Genomic DNA, 21,269 nt, shown 5'->3' with positions numbered 1-21,269 from the left:
GAAGCTAGGCCATCACCAAAGACTACTACGATGGTTAATTTTACGTGTCAACTTGCCTGGGCTAAGGGATGCCCAGATAGCAGGTAAAACATTATTTCTGGGTGTGGTTGCAAGGGTGTCTCTGGAAGAGATTAGCATTTGACTAGGTAAACTGAGAAAAGATCACCCTCACCATTGCAGGTGGGCATCGTCCAGTCTGTTGAGGATTTGAATAGAAGAAAGTGGTAGAAATAGGGCAAATTTTCTTTTTAATTCGAGCTGGGACAACCATTTTTTCTTGTCCTCAGACATTGGCGCTCCTGGTTTTCAGGTCTTTGGACTTGGAGCGAGACTTGCATCATTGGCCCCCTGATTCTTGAGCCTTTGGACTGGGACTAAAACCACTGGCTCCCTGGTTTTCAGGCCTTTAGAATCAGACTGAATTATACCACCAGCTTCCTGGTTCTCTAGCTTGCAGATGGCAGATCATGGAACTTCTTGGACTCCTTAATCTCATGAGCCAATTCCTGTAATATATCTTTATCTATCTATCTATCTATCTATAGTTATTAAAACCATTAAGTGAAAAGCTGAAGAGGAATTTTTAAGTGGATGAATCAGGCTAAGAACACTTTAATATCACCATAAAAGACAATCAGTTATTATGGACAAACTAATATGATGAAATAGGAAGTGCAAAACACTACCTAAGATGGACAAAAAATCAACACGGAATCTCATAACACCTCTAGAGCTCACTACCAATTTACAGAAAATACAGGAGTTAGAGGACTTCAAATAACACCATGGGAGGGACTTCCTGGGTGGCACAGTGGTTAGGAATCCGCCTGCCAATGCAGGGGACACGGGTTTGATCCCTGGTTCAGGAAGATCCCACATGCCGTGGAGCAACTAAGCCCATGCACCACAACTACTTAGCCTGCGCTCTTGAGCCCGTGAGCCACAACTACTGAGCCCACATGCTGCAACTACTGAAGCCCACATGCCTAGAGCCCATGCTCCGCAACAAGAGAAGCCACTGCATTGAGAAGCCCACACACTGCAATATGTGTAGTCCCCGCTCGCTGCAACTAGAAAAAGCCCACGCACAGCAATGAAGACCCAATACAGCCAAAAAATAAATAAAATTTTTAAAAATAAATAAATAACACCATGAAAATGCAATCAACAAAATTCAGAATTTGGGGGGAAATGACCTAGTTTCTTCAACAAATAAATTACAAGAGGAGAAAAAGAGAAATGGAATCCATAAGAGAGACTTAAGAGACATAGAGATTGAATGCAGCTGGGCACCTTGTTTGGATGGTAGTTCTAACACTTATGTGACAAAAATTATTAAGAAAATATTAGCAAACAAAAGCCAGCAATATATAAAAGGAATTATAAACCATGGGTCCCAGGAATACAAAAATGGTTTAACATCCAAAAAAATCTATTAATGTAATATACCATATTGAATAAAATAGAACTATTTGTAGAATAATGTAGAATAAACCACATGATCAATTGATGCAGAAAAAGCATTTACAAAATTCCACACCCAATCATGATTTAAAAAAAAAAAAAAACTTTCAAAACACTAGGAACAAAGGGAACTTCCTCTTAAAGGATATCTACCATAAACATACAGCTAACATTACACTTAATGACGAAAGACTGAATGTTTTCCTGCTAACAGGAATAAGGCAATGATGTCCACTCTATTTCTATTCAACACTGTATTGAAGGTTCTAGCCAGTGCAGTAAGCAATGAAAAGAAATTAAAGGTGTAGAGTTTGGAAAGAAAGAACAACTGTCCTTATTCAGAGATGGCATGATTTTGTATGTAGAAAATCCTATGGAAACTCCCCAGAAAACTACCAGAAATACTATGTAAGTTTAGCAAGGTTACCAGATACAAGATCAGTACACAAAATGGACTGTATTTCTGCAGACCAACAACAAACAATACTTAAAGTGAAATAAAGAAAACAATTCCATTTATAATATCATCAAAAATAATAAAATATCGGGACTTCCCTGGAGGTCCAGCAGTTAAGACTCCGCGCTCCCAATGCAGGGGGTCCGGGATTTGATCCCTGGTCAGGGAACTAGATCCCGCATGCTGCAACTAAGAGCCCGCGTGCTGCAACTAAAAAAAAAGGATCCCGCATGCCACCACGAAGGATCACGCATGCTGCAACTAAGACCCAGCGCAGCCAAATAAATAAATATTTAAAAAATAATAAAATATCTAGGAATAAATTTAACAAAATAAGTGGAAGTTTTATACCCTGAAATCTATAAAACACTGCTGAGAGAAATCAAGGAACACCTAAGCCAAGGGAGAAGTATACCATGTACTTAAGTTGGGATATTGTTATGATGGCACATCTTTCCAAATTAATCTATAGATACAACATAATCCCTAACAAAATAATGGGGATTTGTAGAAACCGACAAATGTATCCTAAAATCTATAAGGAAACATAAAGACCAAAATAGCCAAAACAATTTTAAGGAAGAAAAACAAAGTACGAAGACTTACACTACCTGATTTCAAAACTTATTTTAAAACTGTATAAATCAAGGAAGTGTAGTATTGGCATACGTACTAGCATATAAATCAATGGGATAGACAAGAAAGGCCAGATATAAACTTATACATTCATGGTCAATTGATTCTCAATAAACATGCCAAAGTAATTCAGTGGGGGAAAGGATAGTCTTATGGTGCTGGAATAATTGGTTGGACATACAAAATACAATGAACTGTATACTTACAATGGGTGAATTTTTTGATATGTAAATTATACTTCAATAAAGAGACAGCAATTAAATAATTTTTTCTTACAATTATCGGAAAATTAGGACCATTTTTTTGTTTTTGTCCACACCGTATAGCTTGCGAGATCTTAGCTCCCTCACCAGGAACTGAACCGGGGTCCCCGGCAGTGGAAGCGCTGACTCCTAACCACTGGGCTGCTAGGGAATTCCCAAATTAGGACAATTTTAACACTGTCTGGATACTTGGTGATATCTAGGAATTATTATTTTTAAAAGTGTAATAATGGTATCATGCTTATGTGTTTTAGAAAGTCTTTAGTTTTAGATTTATGTATTGAAATATTTTAGGATGACATGATATGATTTGGAGAATTTGCTTCAAAATAATTGAGGGGGAAAGAGAGTGGGTAGGGATATAGATTAAAAAACAAAAGACAGGTCTTGAATTTTTAATTACTAAAGCCTGGTGATGGCCACATGGAGGGTCATTATACTCTTATTTTTACTAAGTTTTGTGAAAGTTTGTAATTTCCAAAATTAAACAGAATTTTTACAAAGACTTCTTCTGTATGTGCTGTTTTTGTTACAGTCCTACAGTTACTCAAAAAAAATCATGATCAGTTTCAGTCATCAGCCATTCTGCACCTGGCATATTGAGGGTGCATAACACTTTGCAGTTATTATTTGTTTCTTTATGTGACAGAGGGAGCACAACAGCCATAGAGGTAGCTCCCAACATGATCTAAAAGCCAGCATCATCACGATTTATGAATGATCTCTTATCTGATACTTCTTTTCTTAATTTACTTTTTATTGAAGTATAGTTGATGTACAATGTTGTGTTAGTTTCTAGTGTATAGCAAAGTGATTCAGTTATACATATACACTTTTTCATATTCTTTTCCATTATGGTTTGTTACAGGATTATCTGATACTTCTGAGCTTATAAGAGAATGAGCACAGTAACCAGTTTTTCTGTGGAAATTCATCTAAAAACAAGCCTAAAGCTTAGGACTAAGCAGATGGGCTGGAGTTTCACTGGCTCTGTGCTAAAATTAATTAGCTAGTTTGAGAGATAAAGCATGTTAAAATATCAATTCAGAACAAATAAAAATTGCATTACATGGTTTAAGTTCTACATATTAAGGCATCTGTTTTCTAGTATGCGTTCCTAGAGGTTAGGGACTTGTGTCTTGTTCAGTATGTGAGCTGCTACATTGTACAGGAGATGCTCAACAGTTACTAAGGTCAGTAACTTGAATTTATTAGGTTAGTTGAAAGCTTGGGAAAATTACCAATTAAAATGGGTTCTTTTTACCTAAAATATAACAAATTCTTTATTTTCAGAAGTGGCTCCCACATCTGTTAGAATGGCTATTATCAAAAAGACAAGAAATAACAAGCATTGGAGAGGATGTGGAGAAAAGGGAACATTTGTGCACTGTCAGTGGGAACGTAAACTGCTGCAGCCACTGTGGAAAACAATATGGAAGTTCCTCAAAAAATTAAAAATAGAACTACCATGTGATCTCATAATTCTACTCTGGCTATTTATCCAAAGAAAATGAAAACATTAACACGAAAAGATATATGCACTCCATGTTCATTGCAGCATTATTTACAATGGCCAAGATATGGAAACAGCCTAAGAGTCCATTGACAGAAGAATGGATAAAGAAAATGTGACATATAGAAATAAAAATCTATATATCACGTTTATCTATACACCAAAATATTATTCAGTCATAAAATAGAATAAAATCTTGCCATCTGCGACAACATGGATGGACCCTTAGGGTATTAAGCTGAGTGAAATAAGTCAGACAGAGGAAGACAAATACTGTAAGATCTCACTTTTATGTGGAACCTAAGAAACAGAAATCAAAACCAAGCTTACAGAGAACAGACGTGTGCGACAGGTTGGTAGGGGGTGGGGTGTGGGCTAAAGGGGTGAGTGGAGTCAAAAGGTACCAACTTCCAGTTATAAAATAAATAAGTCATGGGGATGTAATGTGCAGCATGGTGACCATAGTTAATAATATTATGTTGCATATTTGAAAGTTGCTAGATCTTAAAAGTTCTCATCACAAGAAAAAAAGAATTCTGCAACTATGGATGGTGATGGATGTTAACTAACTAGACTTACTGTGATCATTTCACAATATATACAAATAGTAAATCATTATGTTGTACACCTGAAACTAATGTTAAAAAAAAGAGTAGCTCCTTTTGGCCCCACACCCTCCACCAGCAATAAAAACAATATTTACTTTCATTTACAAAGGGATAGATCTTGAGCTATACCAGGAGAAATGTAACCCCTCGATATAGGCAGGGGCATCTTAATCTGTCGTATGTATTTGGCTTGGATATACTCTTATCTAACCAACTCCCCCTACCATGTGTGCATGTGCACGCACACACTCACATGCTCCCTAGCCTACTTAATACTATGCCACCACTCATTGACTCCTCTTTCCATTACTGACACCAAGCTTTATTAACTACCTATTTCAGATCACGGTCTGTCCACTTCTCTCTTCCCCACTGCCTGATCTTAATCTGAATATCTCACTCAAATGAGACTTTACCACTGTGCCTGCCTCTGATTTTCCTCCTCCAAGCCAACCTAAACTACAACTGCGAGTGTCATTCCCTTATTTAAAACCTTCCAATGGCTTGCCATTGTCCTCAAAAGGAAACAGAAACTCTTTAAATTGATTTTTCAGGGCTCTTCTATGATCTGGTCCATTTCATCTCCACTTCTCAACCCTTATTCACCACCACCACTTACCATACACAATAATTTGTTTAAACAATTTCATATACACAATTCTTCCAGGTTTGCGTGTATGTGTATGTTGTTTTTCCTGTCCCTAATACTCTCCCACTCCTCCACACACCAATCCATACTCATCTTTCAGCTCCCAGCTTAAATGTCATTTTGAGCACTCTCATAGCCCCCCTCATTTACCCCAGAAACAGTATTCATCATATTGTATAATTTTCTGATTACTTGTCTAAATCTTCCATTAGACTACAAACCAGTAGTGTAGTGCACGCAGAAGAGTGTTTGGCTCAATGATGGTATGCAAATCTTCAGTAAATTAACAATTTTTTTTAAATGACACCTAATAATGACTTAAATTAGCTTCAAAACCCTCAATTTGGTTTCACATAATCTGTAGGATTTTGCTTCTTCATTCTACCCCAATTTCAGCCCACAACCCTTACTTACCTATAGAGATGTGGTAGAGATTGCCACTAAAATCCATTCTCTTCTTGCATAACTAGACCTGGCTGCCCAAGTAGAGACTACACTTCCCAGTGCCTCTTGCAGCTATATGTATTCATGTGACCAACCTACTGTCAAAAGAATGTGAGAAGTTATATAACTTATTTACTTAAAACGGCTTAGACTTCCAAAGCCCACCAATTCAGGGACTAAAATGAAAACAACTGAGTAATCTCAGAAGCCATATTTTGAAAACGGCAAAGTCAGTTAGAGCCCAGGTCCTTGAAAGACTGCATGGAGGACAGCACAGGACACTTAAGTGGTGAGAAATGTGCTAGCCTTAACAGAGCCATCATATTTTGGGGTCTCTTTGTTACAACTATAACTACTATAAGGCCTAATACACAGGATACAGAAAGGCAGATGAAATGGGAGACTTCAGATTTTCAGAATAACTACATAGACCTAATAAAATAAAGATTAAAATTTCCAATATCAAAAACAGATTACGAACCAAGAGTCATATAAACATAGAAACTAGTAATTTTTGAAACTAGTTAAAAATATCTTCCTTAATGAGAAAGAACTGATATGTTGGGACTTCCCTGGTGGCGCAGTAGTTAAGAATCCGCCTGCCAATGCAGGGGACATGGGTTCGAGCCCTGGTCCGGGAAGATCCCACATGCTGCAGAGCAACTAAGCCCGTGCGCCACAACTACTGAGCCTGCACTCTAGAGCCCGTAAGCCACAACTACTGAGCCCACGTGCCACAACTACTGAAGCTCATGTGCTTAGATCCCATGCTCTGCAACAAGAGAAGCCACCGCAATGAGAAGCCCGTGCACCGCCACAAAGAGTGGCCCCCACTCACTGCAACTAGAGAAAGCCTGGGCGCAGCAACAAAGACCCAATGCAGCCAAAAATAAATAAATAAATGTGTGTGTGTGTGTGTGTGTACACACACACACACACACACACACACACACACATATAAAGAATTGATATGTTATCTGAGGCAAATTAACAAAATCAGAAACTAAAAACAATACGAAAGAGACAAGGAAAAAGAACTTATGTGTCTGTGGTGCCCATAGGTCATGTGCAGTTATAAGCCAGCAACTAGGGTAACTGCCATTCTACATGCAACTTCTTATCCCAAGAAAAGCTAGCCCAAGGATAATGGGACAAATGATAGACAACAGATCACAAACCAACTTCAGAGGTCACAGACCAGCACCAGGCAGCTCAAAGACAAAATGGGCAGATTCTGTACTTAAAAACATGCCTTGCTCACATGGAAATAAATGCCTAACAGAATGAAGATTTTGAAAGATTTCTGAAGATTTAAAAACTTCAAAGATTTTATGGGGGACTTCCTTAGTGGTCCAGTGGTTAAGAATACGCCTTCCAATGCAGGGGAAGCAGGTACGATCCCTGGTCGGGGAACTAAGATCCCACATGCTGCGGAACAACTAAGCCCGTGCACCGCAGCTACTGAGCCTGTGGCGCTACAACTAGAGAGAAGTCCACACGCTGCAGCGAAGAGCCCGCGCGCTGCACTGAAAGATCCAGTATGCCGCAACGAAGATCCTGGGTGCCACAACTAAGACCCAATGCAGCGAAATAAATTTAAAAAAAAAAAAAAACCTTTAAAGATTTTAAAAGAGTAATGAGAAAAATGACCGAGAAAACTTTAAAAAAAAGGCTCTGTCACCCTCCTTACAAAGAAGCTACTTCAAGATCCCTTAGGTTCTCAGAAAAGAATGGCCACTGGCAAGGAGACAAAACAAATCATTAGAATTCCATGGCCACATTTATCTATTTCAGGGCCAGCACAAAAATACCTACTAAAAGCAGAACCTCTTTTTAAAATTTTTCCAATGGTGAGTAGAAGCTTAAGAGCCCCAGTTTTGCATGGGTTCAGATGCTGACTCTTACCACTTACTGGGTGTCATGACTCTGGGTAAATTATTTAACCTCTCTGGGGTTCAAGTTTTCTTACCAGTAAAGGCATATTCCAACTCCTTTGACACCATTCAATAAAATTGCAATGGTTTAACAAAATAAATCATGTAAAGTATTTATTATTTATGGCAAGCACTGTACTAAGAAGCCATTATTACTGTACCTGTTTATACTTTCACTCCAATGGGGTTTTGTACTTTGTTTTTTAATAACATTTATAGTTGACACTGATTTTGAAGCAGCTACAAGTTTCCTTTAAGTTAGGAACCTAACTTAAACCTGAGTTTAAGACTCAACTACTGAGCCTGCACTCTAGAGCCCACGAGTCACAACTACTGAGCCCGCATGCCACAGCTACTGAAGCCTGTGTGCCTAGAGCCTGTGTTCCGCAACAAGAGAGGCCACCGCAATGAGACCCGCGTGCCACAATGAAGAGTAGCCCCCGCTCACCGCAACTAGACAGAAAGCCCGTGCGCAGCAACGAAGACCCAATGCAGCCAATAAATAAATAATAAAATTACTAAAAAAAAAAAAAGAAAAAAAAAGCCATCACTAGACTTCCCTGGTGGTCCAGGGGTTAAGGTTCTGCACTTCCACTGCAGGGAGTGTGGGTTCAATCCCTGGTCAGTGAAGTTCCACATGCCATGTGGTGTGGCCAGAAAAAAAAACAAACCCAAAAACCATCACTTGCTCAGGTTTTGAAATTCAATTTTAAATTGTATTTGCTGTTTCCTACTCCAATTTATCCTTCTAGATAAGGGGGGGTCAGCAAACTTTTCTGTAAGGAAAGGAATAATCAGTAAATTTTAGGCTTTGCAGGACTTATGTCACAACTACTCAAGTCTGCCATTGTACTGCAAAAGCAGCAAGAGACAATATGTAAACAAATGGGAATGGCTAATCCAATGAAACTACAAAAACAGGCAGTGGGTCTTAGTTTGCCAGCCTCTGTTCCAGATGATATGCAGGATTCAGAGAAAATGGAAAAGGTAATTAGATATTCGAATAATTAGGAGAAAGTGTTTTTCTTTTTATATCTCCAATATTTGACAGTTACAAAATATGCACATGCTGCTATCCCTAAGGTTAACACTAAAAAAGTTAGCCACATTTAATATCTAAACTTTTCAAACTAAAAGGATCAATCACATTTAAATTTAAGCCTTTAGGGCTTCCCTGGTGGCGCAGTGGTTAAGAAACCGCCTGCCAATGCAGGGGACACAGATTCAAGCTCTGGTCCAGGAAGATCCCACATGCTGTGGAGCAACTAAGCCCGTGAGCCACAACTACTGAGCCCACGTGCCACAACTACTGAAGCCCGTGTGCCTAAAGCCCATGCTCCAGAACAAGAGAAGCCACCACAATGAGAAGCCAGTGCACTGCAACGAAGAGTAGCCCCCGCTCGCCGCAACTAGAGAAAGCCCGTGCGTAGCAACAAAGACCCAATGCAGCCAAAAATAAATAAATAAATTTATTAAAAAATAATAATAATTTAAGCCTTTAGTAGAACCATTAGCCTGAAGTATCTTAATAATTGGAAGAAAATGAGATTCATTTATAAGTTAGAAGTTTAAATTACAAATATATAATTACTATTTTGAGAAAAACAAGTAGAGAGAGGCAGATTTCAGAAAGCACAACCCAAGGAAAATACAAGACCACCAATCATGAAAGAGGTTTTACCATTTACAATTACCCTACTTGGAAAATACTTTGCTAAGAAATAAAGTAGTAAACATAGTTGGTTTTAAAGTAATGACTTTATTAATAAATATACATCCATATGATGATGTAGATACAAATCATGAACACTACTCCATTCCCATACACATAATTGCACACGAGTAGCTCAAGTTCATGGACATAAAAACATACACAGTATCTATTCAGACTTTTTACAGCAGAGAACAGCGTGCTTATATCAGTTAACTGGTAATTATTTTCTCCATAATTACCTGTGGAAAAAGGAAACTGAAACTCAAAGAATCAAAGTGGTCTGATTACTATAAATCACACGCTTGATTTACTATAGCATTAAATTTTCCAAAAATTAAATACATTATTTGTGAGAGCACAGATTTATCTACTTGGGAGTAGGGGGGAAAAGCAAAGGAAAGATTTAGATACATCCTAGAGTTTAATAGCATATAGTTAAGCTATAATAAAAACAAAAACATAATAGCATCAAAATATCTTATGTTCAAGGGAAAAAATGTTCTGAACAACTGTTGTGAATTCTTATATTGATAATTTACTATAAAGGGATCATAAAATTTTACTGCATATATAGACAATGACTGGCAGAGTAGCAGTTATTGTCAATATCCCCTGAATTGTTCTTTTAAAGCGTCTTGGAATATAAAAGAGAAACTTTTTTTTTCTGTAGCTCATACACTGGTTTTTCTTACATTGGATGAATCACCTTTAACCTAATAAATGGATCCAGATAATTTTTTTTCCTCCTTAATTCAAAGAAACGCTATTCTTATTTCATGAAAATATACATGTAAATTCACACAAACATTAGTTTGGAATGAATATTACTTTTACTACTTTAACAGATGTTTCTTTTAAAAAGTAAATAAAAAATATAAAGAATTTTTTAGTCTAACTGAAATACTGATTTTTAAAACATCCCCAAATATTAAAAATTAATCACTTATTTTCTTCCAATACACTGTGCTAGCATTTTTTTAAATATCCAGTGCAAAACTCCAAAGATAGTATCAAAATCATCCCACGCTAAAGATTAGTTATGCAAGGTTATAGCTGTCAAAAAATGGAAGTTTCATCTGTATTAGCTCCTAATTTGTTAATATAAGAATAAATAAGGCATGTTAAAATATTTTTTAAAGAAAAAAGTAAAGCAAACTTACTTGAAGAGCAGATCATTTTCTGACCAAAGTTTTAATATAGAATAGTGAAACCTATTTTGTGAAGAACAGAATTACACAATATAAAATTACTAATTTACCTTTCAAGGAACAATCATACAGTGGGAGGAAAAGGCCAGTTTTCCCCAACTGATTATATTAAAGTATAGGCAATTGTTTAACATGCTATTTCAGTGTTTATCATGACAAGAGACAGTGTTACAAAAGATGCACAATGTAGTCTTTATAGAGAAGTAAAAATATTTTGTATTTTAAGACTTCATTCATGTTATCATTTAGATGTCTTTCTCTTCATCATGGCACCAACAAACTGTTCACAAGGAGAAAAGGAAGTGCAATCAGGAGATGCTCATCAGCATACAGATCTAATACTCCAGGTAACGACTCACATGAACACAGAAAATTCAGCTTTTTAAATGATGTTATCCATTCACAAAAGTAGCCATTCGCCCCCCCTTTTTTCCTGGGACATAGCTCCTGATGTTAATAAACACTGTTATGAACATACTTCCTTTAGTTGATCTCACCATTTCATTAAGTTGTATATAAGATTCATCATACATTAACACACCTGCTTTATCTTCTGACACACAGCACAGCACCACCGAGTAGATGTGCTGGAGGATGGAGAAAGGGGGAGGGGAATGAATGTAGAAAAAGGCAGGGAGAAAGAGCATGTATAACAAAATCAGGAAAGCAAATAAACCGAAAGGGAAATGTCAAATGGGTGTACTATAAAACACAACCTGCAACCAAACCCTTGACAGTGATATATATAATTCCATGGAAGAACATTTAATTAAACAACTGTTTTCAGGAATTCAAAAGAGGATTTCTAAGCAGCCAACTGCTGAACATCATCTTGAGAAACAACTAAATGACAGATACATAATAAAAGTGGATGGATGAACTTATGAATAAAGACATAAGCATCTGTGTGTGTGTCAGAAGTTATACTGTTCTAAGTAAATTATTTAAAAAGTTTTATATTTTAAGCTTCTGCAAGAAGAAACTCTTGTAGCAATTTAGCTGCCAGAATGTTACAACTGATTATGTAGTCATCCAACATTGTTCTCTATGGTTTGTGCAAAGCTAAAATTGTTGAGGTCACTGTCTTAGATGCCAGTGCACACACAGTCCCCACATACAATGCAACACCTCTTACTGTAAAGAGCAGCATAAAGTCCAGCTCATTGTGTCAGGCATCACTGGAACACCTGAAGGCTTGCTGCTTTTTTCCTGATAAAAAAGGTATGAAACATGACATCCATTTGCAGTCAGAGTTTGCAGTAACTGAGAGCAAGCCCAAACAACACAGTATGTGCCCTTTTAAAATTTTAATTATTTTAAAAGTTTTGGGGTCCTGCAAATCTACATTATAATCTCAAAGGCATTTAAGCTCACAAATACATATACACTGTAACTTTAAAGTTCAGTGGAATTTTTTTTTCCAAATCCAAAGTTTATAATAGTTTATTTTATTTAGAACTCAGAATAAATAAAATGTATATTAACAAAGAATATTACTTTCAGAAAGAGGGAAGAGAGATATCCCCCTGTCCCTTCTATACGTATCTACCCAATATGTTTTTTTCTTTCCTATCTATTTTGCTTCTAAAGCAAACACTGTCAGAAAAAAAATTTATTTTGAATGAAGCGGTCTCACTAGAGCAACCATGAGATTTTTAATTAAACTAACCAACATATTTCTTACATGTTTCATGCATAGATGGATTCCTATATACTTCTTAATATTTGGGTTCTGACAGTCAGAAAACTACATTTTGTTTATACCAGTTTTACGGTCTACCATTCAATTTTTGTCCTTTGGTAGATACAGACCTGAAACCACAGTAACTGCTAATGCAATGGGACAATTTATCAGAAAAAACTAAAAAATATTCTTAATGAATGAACATTAATAAATGCTTTAAGCATAATGCTTTAAAACTAAGTATATGAAAGACAAAATGTAGTAACTACAGCAACATGCAGACCTTAAGAATGTTTCTTTTCCTATTATATTAAATATGCTATTCTCAGAATGCACTGTATTCAATATTTCACCAAAAATGTAATGTGCAGTTTTTATAAAAAAGTTTATTTTTTTTGTAAATATGAATTGTTTGTAGTGTTTGGTATACATGCTCTTAGGCAATTAAAAAATACACAACCTAACATGGCTGAAAGGCAAACACTAAAGAATTTTTAAAGGAATGATAGTTAAATCAACTAATGCCATGTAGATCAATAAATAGGAAGCTGCTTAAACCTAGAACATTAAAAATAAGATTTTTAACATATGAAACCTAAGTAAATGCCAAAGCATACAAATATCTGTGCCTTGTCTCATGAACATGTTACAAAAAAACCTCACAGCCACTACCTCAAGTAATCCTGAATCATTAGTTTGCTTTGTTCCATCAGTTAATAATACCTTAGATATTATCTTTATTATATTGTAAGCTTACTTCACAAACTAATAGGTATAATGGTTTCAGTTGTTTAATACATGAAGCATCTATTTAGAATGACCCAAAAGTAGTAATGAAATGAGACACGACCATAACTCCAAAGGAAAAGCAAAAATGATTTAAATAGGTGTTACACTTGAACCTATGTACAAAGACAATGCCACTGCTATGCCCTGAGTGCATCTGTCAGCATATGACAGTTTCTGAGCAAAAGCAGGAAAAAAAAAATCAAATGGGAAAACAAATTTGGAAAGCCCAGGCCATAAAATCATGTATGTCAAAATAAAACCAAGCTTTGGGATTATTCACAATCTTCCTTCTAAACCTGGCCCTCCTTTCCTGCCTCATTCACTCATTGGGCGGCTTGATTTCGCTGCTGGTTTCCTCTACGCCATGAACTGCTCTACCATGCATCATAGGGTAAGGAAAAGCAGCAGTCCCACAGCCATAACCAAGATCGGCAAGACGGGATAGAGCTTTAATGCTACCTGGAGGTCTCCCTGGGCTGACTTTGTATCCCGCAGCTTTAGTTGTACCCAAAGGTCTGCCTGGACTTGTCTTAAATCCAGCTGCTTTGGTGGTTCCCAGGGGTCTGCCCGTGCTGGTCCGGTATCCTGCTGATTTGGTGGTTCCTGAAGGCCGGCCACGCTTACCAGATCGGTTGAGATTTTTCTTTTTCTTTAGTTCATCTTTTATCTCTATGCTTCTGCCACTTGTAGTCTGCAAGTGTGTTTCATTTAATGGGTCTTGCCTCTGACAAGCCATTGGTTTGTGGCTGACTGTGTGGCTGTATTTGTTTTGCTGGGAGGAATATATGTCAAACTGATCAGCAGCTCTCATGGCATCTTCACTGAGGCAGGAAGGTTTGCCAGGCCCACAAAAAGCTGGATTACTGCTGGCAACGGGATGCATCATTTTCTACCAAAAATAAAAGACAAATATGCATAAATACACATATACAAATATATATCTGTATGACAGCATTTAGTGGGAAAACAGTCTGTCTTCCAACAACTATGCAGGCTCTCTAAAATTAGCTGACAGGCAGGACTCCAGACCACTTATAAACAAACACACATCAGCAGATTCAGATACTTTTTTTTTCCCTCAATTTAATCACTGGCAGGCACAAATGCCATGCAAGATAACTCTAGTTCTGATTTTGTAGTTACAATGTTCTCTACTTAGGAATTAGCAAAGTGTGTACATGAAATCTGCTACATTTTGTAGGCTCTTTTCTTTTAGACTACTAAATCCTAAAAAGATAATAATAAAGACAAGAATTGTTATTAACATGATTCTTTTTTTCTTAAGTTTCCCTAGCATTCTTAGAATGTCTTCCTTTGGCCTTTCATTATATTTCCCACATGTATACTTCTGATCTGGCCAGTTTTCACAAGGTGGACACTTCCTTATCATTATCATCATTTATTATTTATACAGAATCCTGAGTGTATGTTACACTTTACAAAAGATAGAATGTACCAAGGAAAGAACACAATCTGTTGGCCAAAGGTACTGACTCCCTCTAAACTATTCTATCCAAACAGGAGGCAATAACAACATAAAGGGTAAACAAAGGTTTCCATTAGGGCTTCCCTGGTGGCGCAGTGGTTGAGAGTCCGCCTGCCGATGCAAGGGACGCGGGTTCGTGCCCCAGTCCAGGAAGATCCCACATGCCGCGGAGCGGCTGGGCCCGTGAGCCATGGCCGCTGAGCCTGCGCGTCCGGAGCCTGTGCTCCACAACGGGAGAGGCCACGACAGTGAGAGGCCCGCGTACCGCAAAAAAAAAAAAAAAAAAAAAGGTTTCCATTAGCTGAAATAAGCGAACATTTATAGAAACTACAGAGACTTATACTACAAAAATATGTGTAACAATCATAATAAAATACTTTTTTTTTTTTTTTTTGCGGTACGCGGGCCTCTCACTGTCGTGGCCTCTCCCGTTGTGGAGCACAGGCTCCGGACGCGCAGGCTCAGCGGCCATGGCTCACGGGCCCAGCCGCTCCGCGGCATGTGGGATCTTCCTGGACTGGGGCACGAACCCGCGTCCCTTGCATCGGCAGGCGGACTCTCAACCACTGCGCCACCAGGGAAGCCCAAAACTTTCCATTTTTAAAGTGTGGTTATCAAGACAAAAAGTTGAATGTGCCACACTGCTTTCTCCCTTGACCATAAATAATGATGTGGATCTTCTTCCCTTACAAGAGCTCTGTGGCTTATTAACAAACAGTCCAAACTCTCTATCTGTGAAGACATCCCTGTGAATTGTTTCTCTATTTAGCCATATCGTTTAGACACACAGAAAATGAGAGTCTATATAGACTACAGTATTATATTTCGATAAGGTAAAAAACAAAAAAAACCACATGGGTTCCAATTCATATTTTGAATGTATACGAAGGTCCAGCCCCAAGTTGTTAGAAGTTCGCCTGCACCTTTCATAAATGTAAAATTGTACCAAAACCTCAGTTATGAAAATAGTTACTCCCAGAGGCTAAGAATAGATAATCAATGTGAGCCAAAACCACTGCAAATTTATTTCAGTTATAAAGGTAAAAGGAAATGGAAATGAAGTCAAAGAACTGAATTCAGTTACATTACTAAATATTTGCTGAGAATCAACAGATATAGAGCCACTGGCCAGCTAGCTTAAAGTCTTAACTATGAAGGAAAAACATTTACAATGAGAAGCTACTTGTTTATGGCAGAAGCCTTATAGACTTGAAAACATAAAACAAGAGTGAGCCAAACACAAACATTAAATGGAGTGATTCTTCACTTATTCTCCAAGGATAGAGAATGAGTTTATTATCACTTCATTTGCCCAAATTCTAATTTCAGATGAGAAATAAGAAGAGATCTGATTCACTTTGTTATAAAGCAGAAACTAACACACCATTGTAAAGCAATTATACCCCAATAAAGATGTTTAAAAAAAAAGAAATAAGAAGAGATCATCAAGATGTGTTCCAAATGTAATGATATTAGCTGAAAGTTTTTTCAGATTTTTCTACGTGCCAGGTAATAAGTTTGGCCCTTTGCACATTATCTGACTTAATCATCACTACAATTCAACTCCATGGGGAACATATTGTTAGCTCTGTTTTACAGAAACTGAGGCAGGAACTTTAAGCAACTTGCCAGGGTCACACATTAGGAAATGGTAAAACCAAATACAAATTCAGATAATTTGACTTCAGAACCAACTGGGGTTCTCAACAGCACCACTATCATTTGAGTCAGATAATTCTTTTGGGTGGGGGCAGGTGGAGGATGGGGTTGTCCTGTGCATTTTAAGATGCTTAGCAGCATCCCTGGCGTCTACCCACTCCACCCTCTTGATGTCAGTAGCTACACCCTCCTCTTTACCCTCCCAATCTGTGACAAGCAAAATATTCTCCAGACATTGCCAAATATTCCTTGGGGGGAAAAATCTGCCACCTATCATGGGAATCACTCAGCTATACTAAAATGAAAACCGAAAACTCAATTTCAAATACTCCTGTTGGTCTTCCCTGGTGGCACAGTGGTTAAGAATCCACCTGCCAATGCAGGGGACACAGGTTCGAGCCCTGGCCCGGGAAGATTCCACATGCCGCGGAGCAACTAAGCCCAGGCGCCACAACTACTGAGCCTGCGCTCTAGAGCCCGTGAGCCACAACTACTGAAGCCCGCCTGCCTAGAGACCGTGCTCCGCAACAAGAGAAGCCACCTCAATGAGAAGTCTGTGCACCGCAACGAAGAGTAGCCCCCGCTCGCCGCAACTAGAGAAAGCCCGCACACAGCAACGAAGATCTAACTCAGCCAAAAATAAATAAATTTATAAAAAAATAAAATAAAACACTCCTGTTGAAGTTTTTATTCACATCTTAAGCTCCTACCTCTCCAAATATCCATAAAATCTGTTGATAACTTCTCCAAATAATCATAAAACTGTTCTGTTGATAACCTCTCCAAATATCCACAGAACCTTTCTATTGATAACATCTACAACATCTAAATCAAATAGATTTGTTTTCCAAATTGAAAAAAAGCCAACGTTGGGATTTGTGAAGGGACCAACCACATTCCTCTCCCCTACAAGTTATAAACTAACTGAGAAATATACACAGGAATTAGATAGGAATCAAAATACTAGTTTATTGCCAATAAAACTAGACTAGAGCCCACATGCAAATACAAAGAGAAACACACTGAGACCTTTGAGCAGATTATAAGAGAAAAAGTGGTCACTTTTTCTTTCTTTCTTTGGGCCGTGCCCTGAGGCTTGGACCACACAGTGAAAGTGCCGACAGTCTTAACCACTGGACTGTCAGGGAATTCCCACAGTGATCCCTTTTTCAATTTTATTATTCAGAAATCACCCTGCTGGAAAGCTCTAGTATAAAGAGATAGAAAGGTACCAGTTCTCTTCCACAAGTAGCACTGCCAGTAAAGGGAGAAAATGTTTTTTTCCTATAATCTGTTTCAATGGTTTATAGCTCATGCCTTTTAAATTCCTATCACTAACTTACCAAAATCTTCCCTCTGGACCTTACTTCCTTTAACTTCATTTTCTCTTAATATATCAGAACATTCACCATCTATTATCACTCAGGATATACAGTCTCAGCTTACATTATGTTAGGCTTTCAGAAGCAAGATTCTGCCACATATCCTTTACTCAGACAACCAACACTGAAGAAAAACACACCATTTAAACAGTAGACCTGCAATAAAAAAAAAATCCACCCATCTTCAACTACTTTAATCTTCTCCAGGAATTTATGAATTTGGTTTGTATTATGTTAATTAACTTCTGACACTGCTCACGTTTATTGAGGGCCAACTCCATGCAAAACACTATTCTAAGCATCGAGACACAAAATAGACAGGAGTAAAGCTCTTTATCCCAGGGAAGATAGTAAGATACTGACTTAAAGAACATTTCTAAAGGGCAAGTCTTCTATATGTTCTATATTTTCCTTCCCTGCTACCACCAAGAAATCAGTACAGTATTCTGCTTACTCAATTACTGATTAAGAAGCTGGACAAGAAATTTACTATGACTTTTACTCATGTAAATAGTTAAATAAAGGGGCTTCCCTGGTGGCTCAGTGGTTAAGAATCTGCCTGCCAATGCAGGGGACATGGGTTCGAGCCCTGGTCCAGGAAGATCCCACATTCCATGGAGCCCGTGCGCCGCAACTACCGAGTCCGTGCTCTAGAGCCCGCGTGCCACAAATACTGAAGCCCACGCACCTAGAGCCCGTGCTCCGCAACAAGGGAAACCACCCAATGAGAAGCCCGTGCACTGCAACGAAGAGTAGACCCCACTCACCGCAACTAGAGAAAGCCCACACGCAGCAACAAAGACCCAACACAGCCAAAAATAAATAAATAAATAAGTAAATTTATTATTTTTTTTAAGTTAACTGAAACAAGAAACAGAGCTAAAACCAATCCCTTTCTACTTTCAGGTGTCAACTTTTTAAGATGGGAGTCAGCACCATTAGATCCTTGTGTGCATAACCATCATAAACACACGCACACACACAGGCGGGCGCATGCAGAATTTGTATGTTTTGTTTGTTTGTTTGTTTGCGGTACGCGGGCCTCTCACCACCGTGGCCTCTCCCGCCGCGGAGCACAGGCTCCGGACGCGCAGGCCCAGCGGCCATGGCTCACGGGCCCAGCCGCTCCACGGCACATGGGATCTTCCCGGACCGGGGCACGAACCCGTGTCCCCTGCATCGGCAGGCGGACTCTCAACCACTGCGCCACCAGGGAAGCCCTAGAATTTGTATGTTTGTATGCAGTATGTGCATATACAAGCATTAATCCTACATTTAATAACGCCTCCCTGGTTCCATCCACCTCAGGGCTCGCCAGCTAACTGTTCTTTCTTGAAAGACTCTTCCCATACTATAGTACAGAGTTCATTGAAAGCATGCAGGCCATATTTCTTAATAGAGTCAGAATGAATACTACATTTCTAGAAAGTTTGGGCTGAACGAAATCCAAGAATACAGAACTAGCAAAGATTAATAATCTTTTAAAATAGTTCACTAAATATAAGGGAATTAACTAAGAGCTTCGATATATTTTAACTATGACTCAGTTAGAATTCTTAAAAGCATATGCTAAAACTTGCCATCCCTGAAGCTGTTTTACTGCGTATTTAACCCCTGAAGTCTTTCCGTGGGCTGTTCTTTACGAAATAATTCCTTTTCCTTCTCCTGAATGTGGCAGTCATCACTGTCAACATAAAGAACTATTTTTAGTAACTTCACAATGCATTCATTTTTAAACATGGAGAAAATCTTCCTTTCAAGAAAACCAAGTTCTGCTCTCTTCCGAGGAGCGAACACCACATAATTCTCAGGTTATTTCAGGTCATTTGACTTGTAACAACTAGCTAAAATCATATGCGATTTTATAATTCTAAATGAAAGTCCATTGGTGATCGACCTCAATCACTCAGAAAGTCTATTCAGCAAAGGCTAAAACAAATGCCAGTAGCGACGCATCCTGCTCCACCACGGAAAGTTCTTATACTAGGAGAGAACATAAATAACGGTCTTCTTTGTCTTCTTTCTACTCTTTAATTGTGCCTCCACGGCGCAGTTTCCCCAGTGCCGGAATCCTTATTTGACAAGAGGCGTTTAAAAATTCATTACCTGTTGTGCCCGAAAGCGATTATTAATGTATCAGCAATAAGAACTTTGCAGCAAATACACGCCCACACTAAAGAGAGGGTTGTGAACCCTCTTCGATAATCATAACTGATAGCCCGCTGTCGTGCACCGGAGTTCTGCAAGCTGGTCAAGTCCACAGGCCACTCCATCTAGACGTCCATCTCGAAGCCAGCAAGCATTAATTTAAAGTGATGGCGGGGAGGAATGAGGATTCTGACCTCGCAAAGAAAAGAAAGGGTGACCCCTCCCCCCGCCGCAGGAGGAATTTCCCCTAAATAATGGCTTCAAGCCCGGAGAAGAGCAGGCTACGACCGGGGTCCCTCCTCTCGCTCCGAGCTAGGCCAGAGCCCCTTCTCAGGCGCGGGTCGGAGACCTGTTCTCACCAGCTGGCTAGGCCCTCATTCTGGCCCCCTCCTTGCCTTCTCCACGAGCACCCGCCGCCCCGACTCTGCTCCCGGCCAGTCTGACAAACCCCCGCGCGCCCACCTACCTCAGCCGCCAGTAGCCCGGCCCCTCAGCGCGCCCAGGGGCTGCCCATCGGCTGGGAACCTCACGCTGGCGCCGCTCTCTTTCCAGCCCGGCGCCTCTACACTGCGCGTAGAGCCCAAGACAGAGGGAAAAGCAGGCAGGGCGGCGGCAGCGGCGAAGCGGACGCTGGTTCACAGCTCCGACCTCAGCCACCGCTCACAGTGCACCACCGGACCGAGCAGGAAGAGGCCACCACAGCCCCGTGGAGCAAGCAGCGGCGTGCGCGAGCTCGCGAGTGCCGCCCACGCGCACGCACACGCACACGCACGTCGCGAGACCCAATCTCCCGCCGACGACCAGCACGCAAGCCTGCGGAGAGTAGCCCAGGGAGCCGGGCTGCGCTTGCGCGGCACGTGGACGACAGGAGGTGGGGCTTAGGAAGGAGCTCCTTAGGCTCTGGTGCAGATCGCACGACCAAAGGGATAACTTCCTAACGTGGATTTTTCAACCCAATCCTGTGATGCTGGATCTACTACCGACCCCATTTTTCAGATTACAGGACTAATGGTGGAGTCAAGATTTGAACCCAGCATTCTTGTTACAGAAACTGTGCTTTTAATCACCGTTGGCAAAAAGATTTATTATTCCCTTATTGTGCTAGGTGCTGCCCAAAGCACATTAAAAGGATTCAGCCTCTTTTAGTTACTTACGAATGGGTCGGGTGAAATCTCCACCTGCAAATAAAATGGAGAATATTCAAATAACATGAGGCGTTTGGGCCCTCAGT

The 21,269-nt window shown here is 39.4% G+C and overlaps 1 protein-coding gene across 4 annotated transcripts; it reads right to left on the bottom strand.

Annotated features, from left to right (window-relative positions):
* Window positions 1-9,712: 9,712 nt before the first annotated feature.
* LOC307184659 (UPF0461 protein C5orf24) lies at window positions 9,713-20,789 on the bottom strand. 4 transcript variants are annotated; one of them, XR_013827787.1, is made up of 5 exons: window positions 20,505-20,789; window positions 13,823-14,252; window positions 12,026-12,099; window positions 11,432-11,477; window positions 9,713-11,170 (listed from the first exon to the last, which is right to left on the bottom strand). XR_013827787.1 is itself a non-coding variant. In XM_079918289.1 (4 exons), exons 2-3 carry the CDS (start codon window positions 14,247-14,249, stop codon window positions 12,059-12,061), a joined length of 468 nt encoding a protein of 155 aa, XP_079774415.1. In that variant the 5' UTR covers window positions 14,250-14,252; window positions 20,505-20,789; the 3' UTR covers window positions 11,160-11,170; window positions 12,026-12,058. The 4 variants fall into 4 exon arrangements, 3 of the variants coding, with proteins under 3 accessions (XP_079774414.1, XP_079774413.1, XP_079774415.1); XM_079918289.1 differs by lacking the exon at window positions 11,432-11,477 and having other exon boundaries at window positions 11,160-11,170; XM_079918288.1 differs by having other exon boundaries at window positions 9,713-12,099.
* Window positions 20,790-21,269: the final 480 nt, after the last annotated feature.

The sequence above is a fragment of the Stenella coeruleoalba genome, assembly GCF_951394435.1.
Source record: "Stenella coeruleoalba genome assembly, chromosome: 3".
Lineage (NCBI taxonomy): Eukaryota > Metazoa > Chordata > Mammalia > Artiodactyla > Delphinidae > Stenella > Stenella coeruleoalba.
Note: the sequence above shows the minus strand (reverse complement) of the source record. Positions and strands in the feature narration are given on the sequence as shown.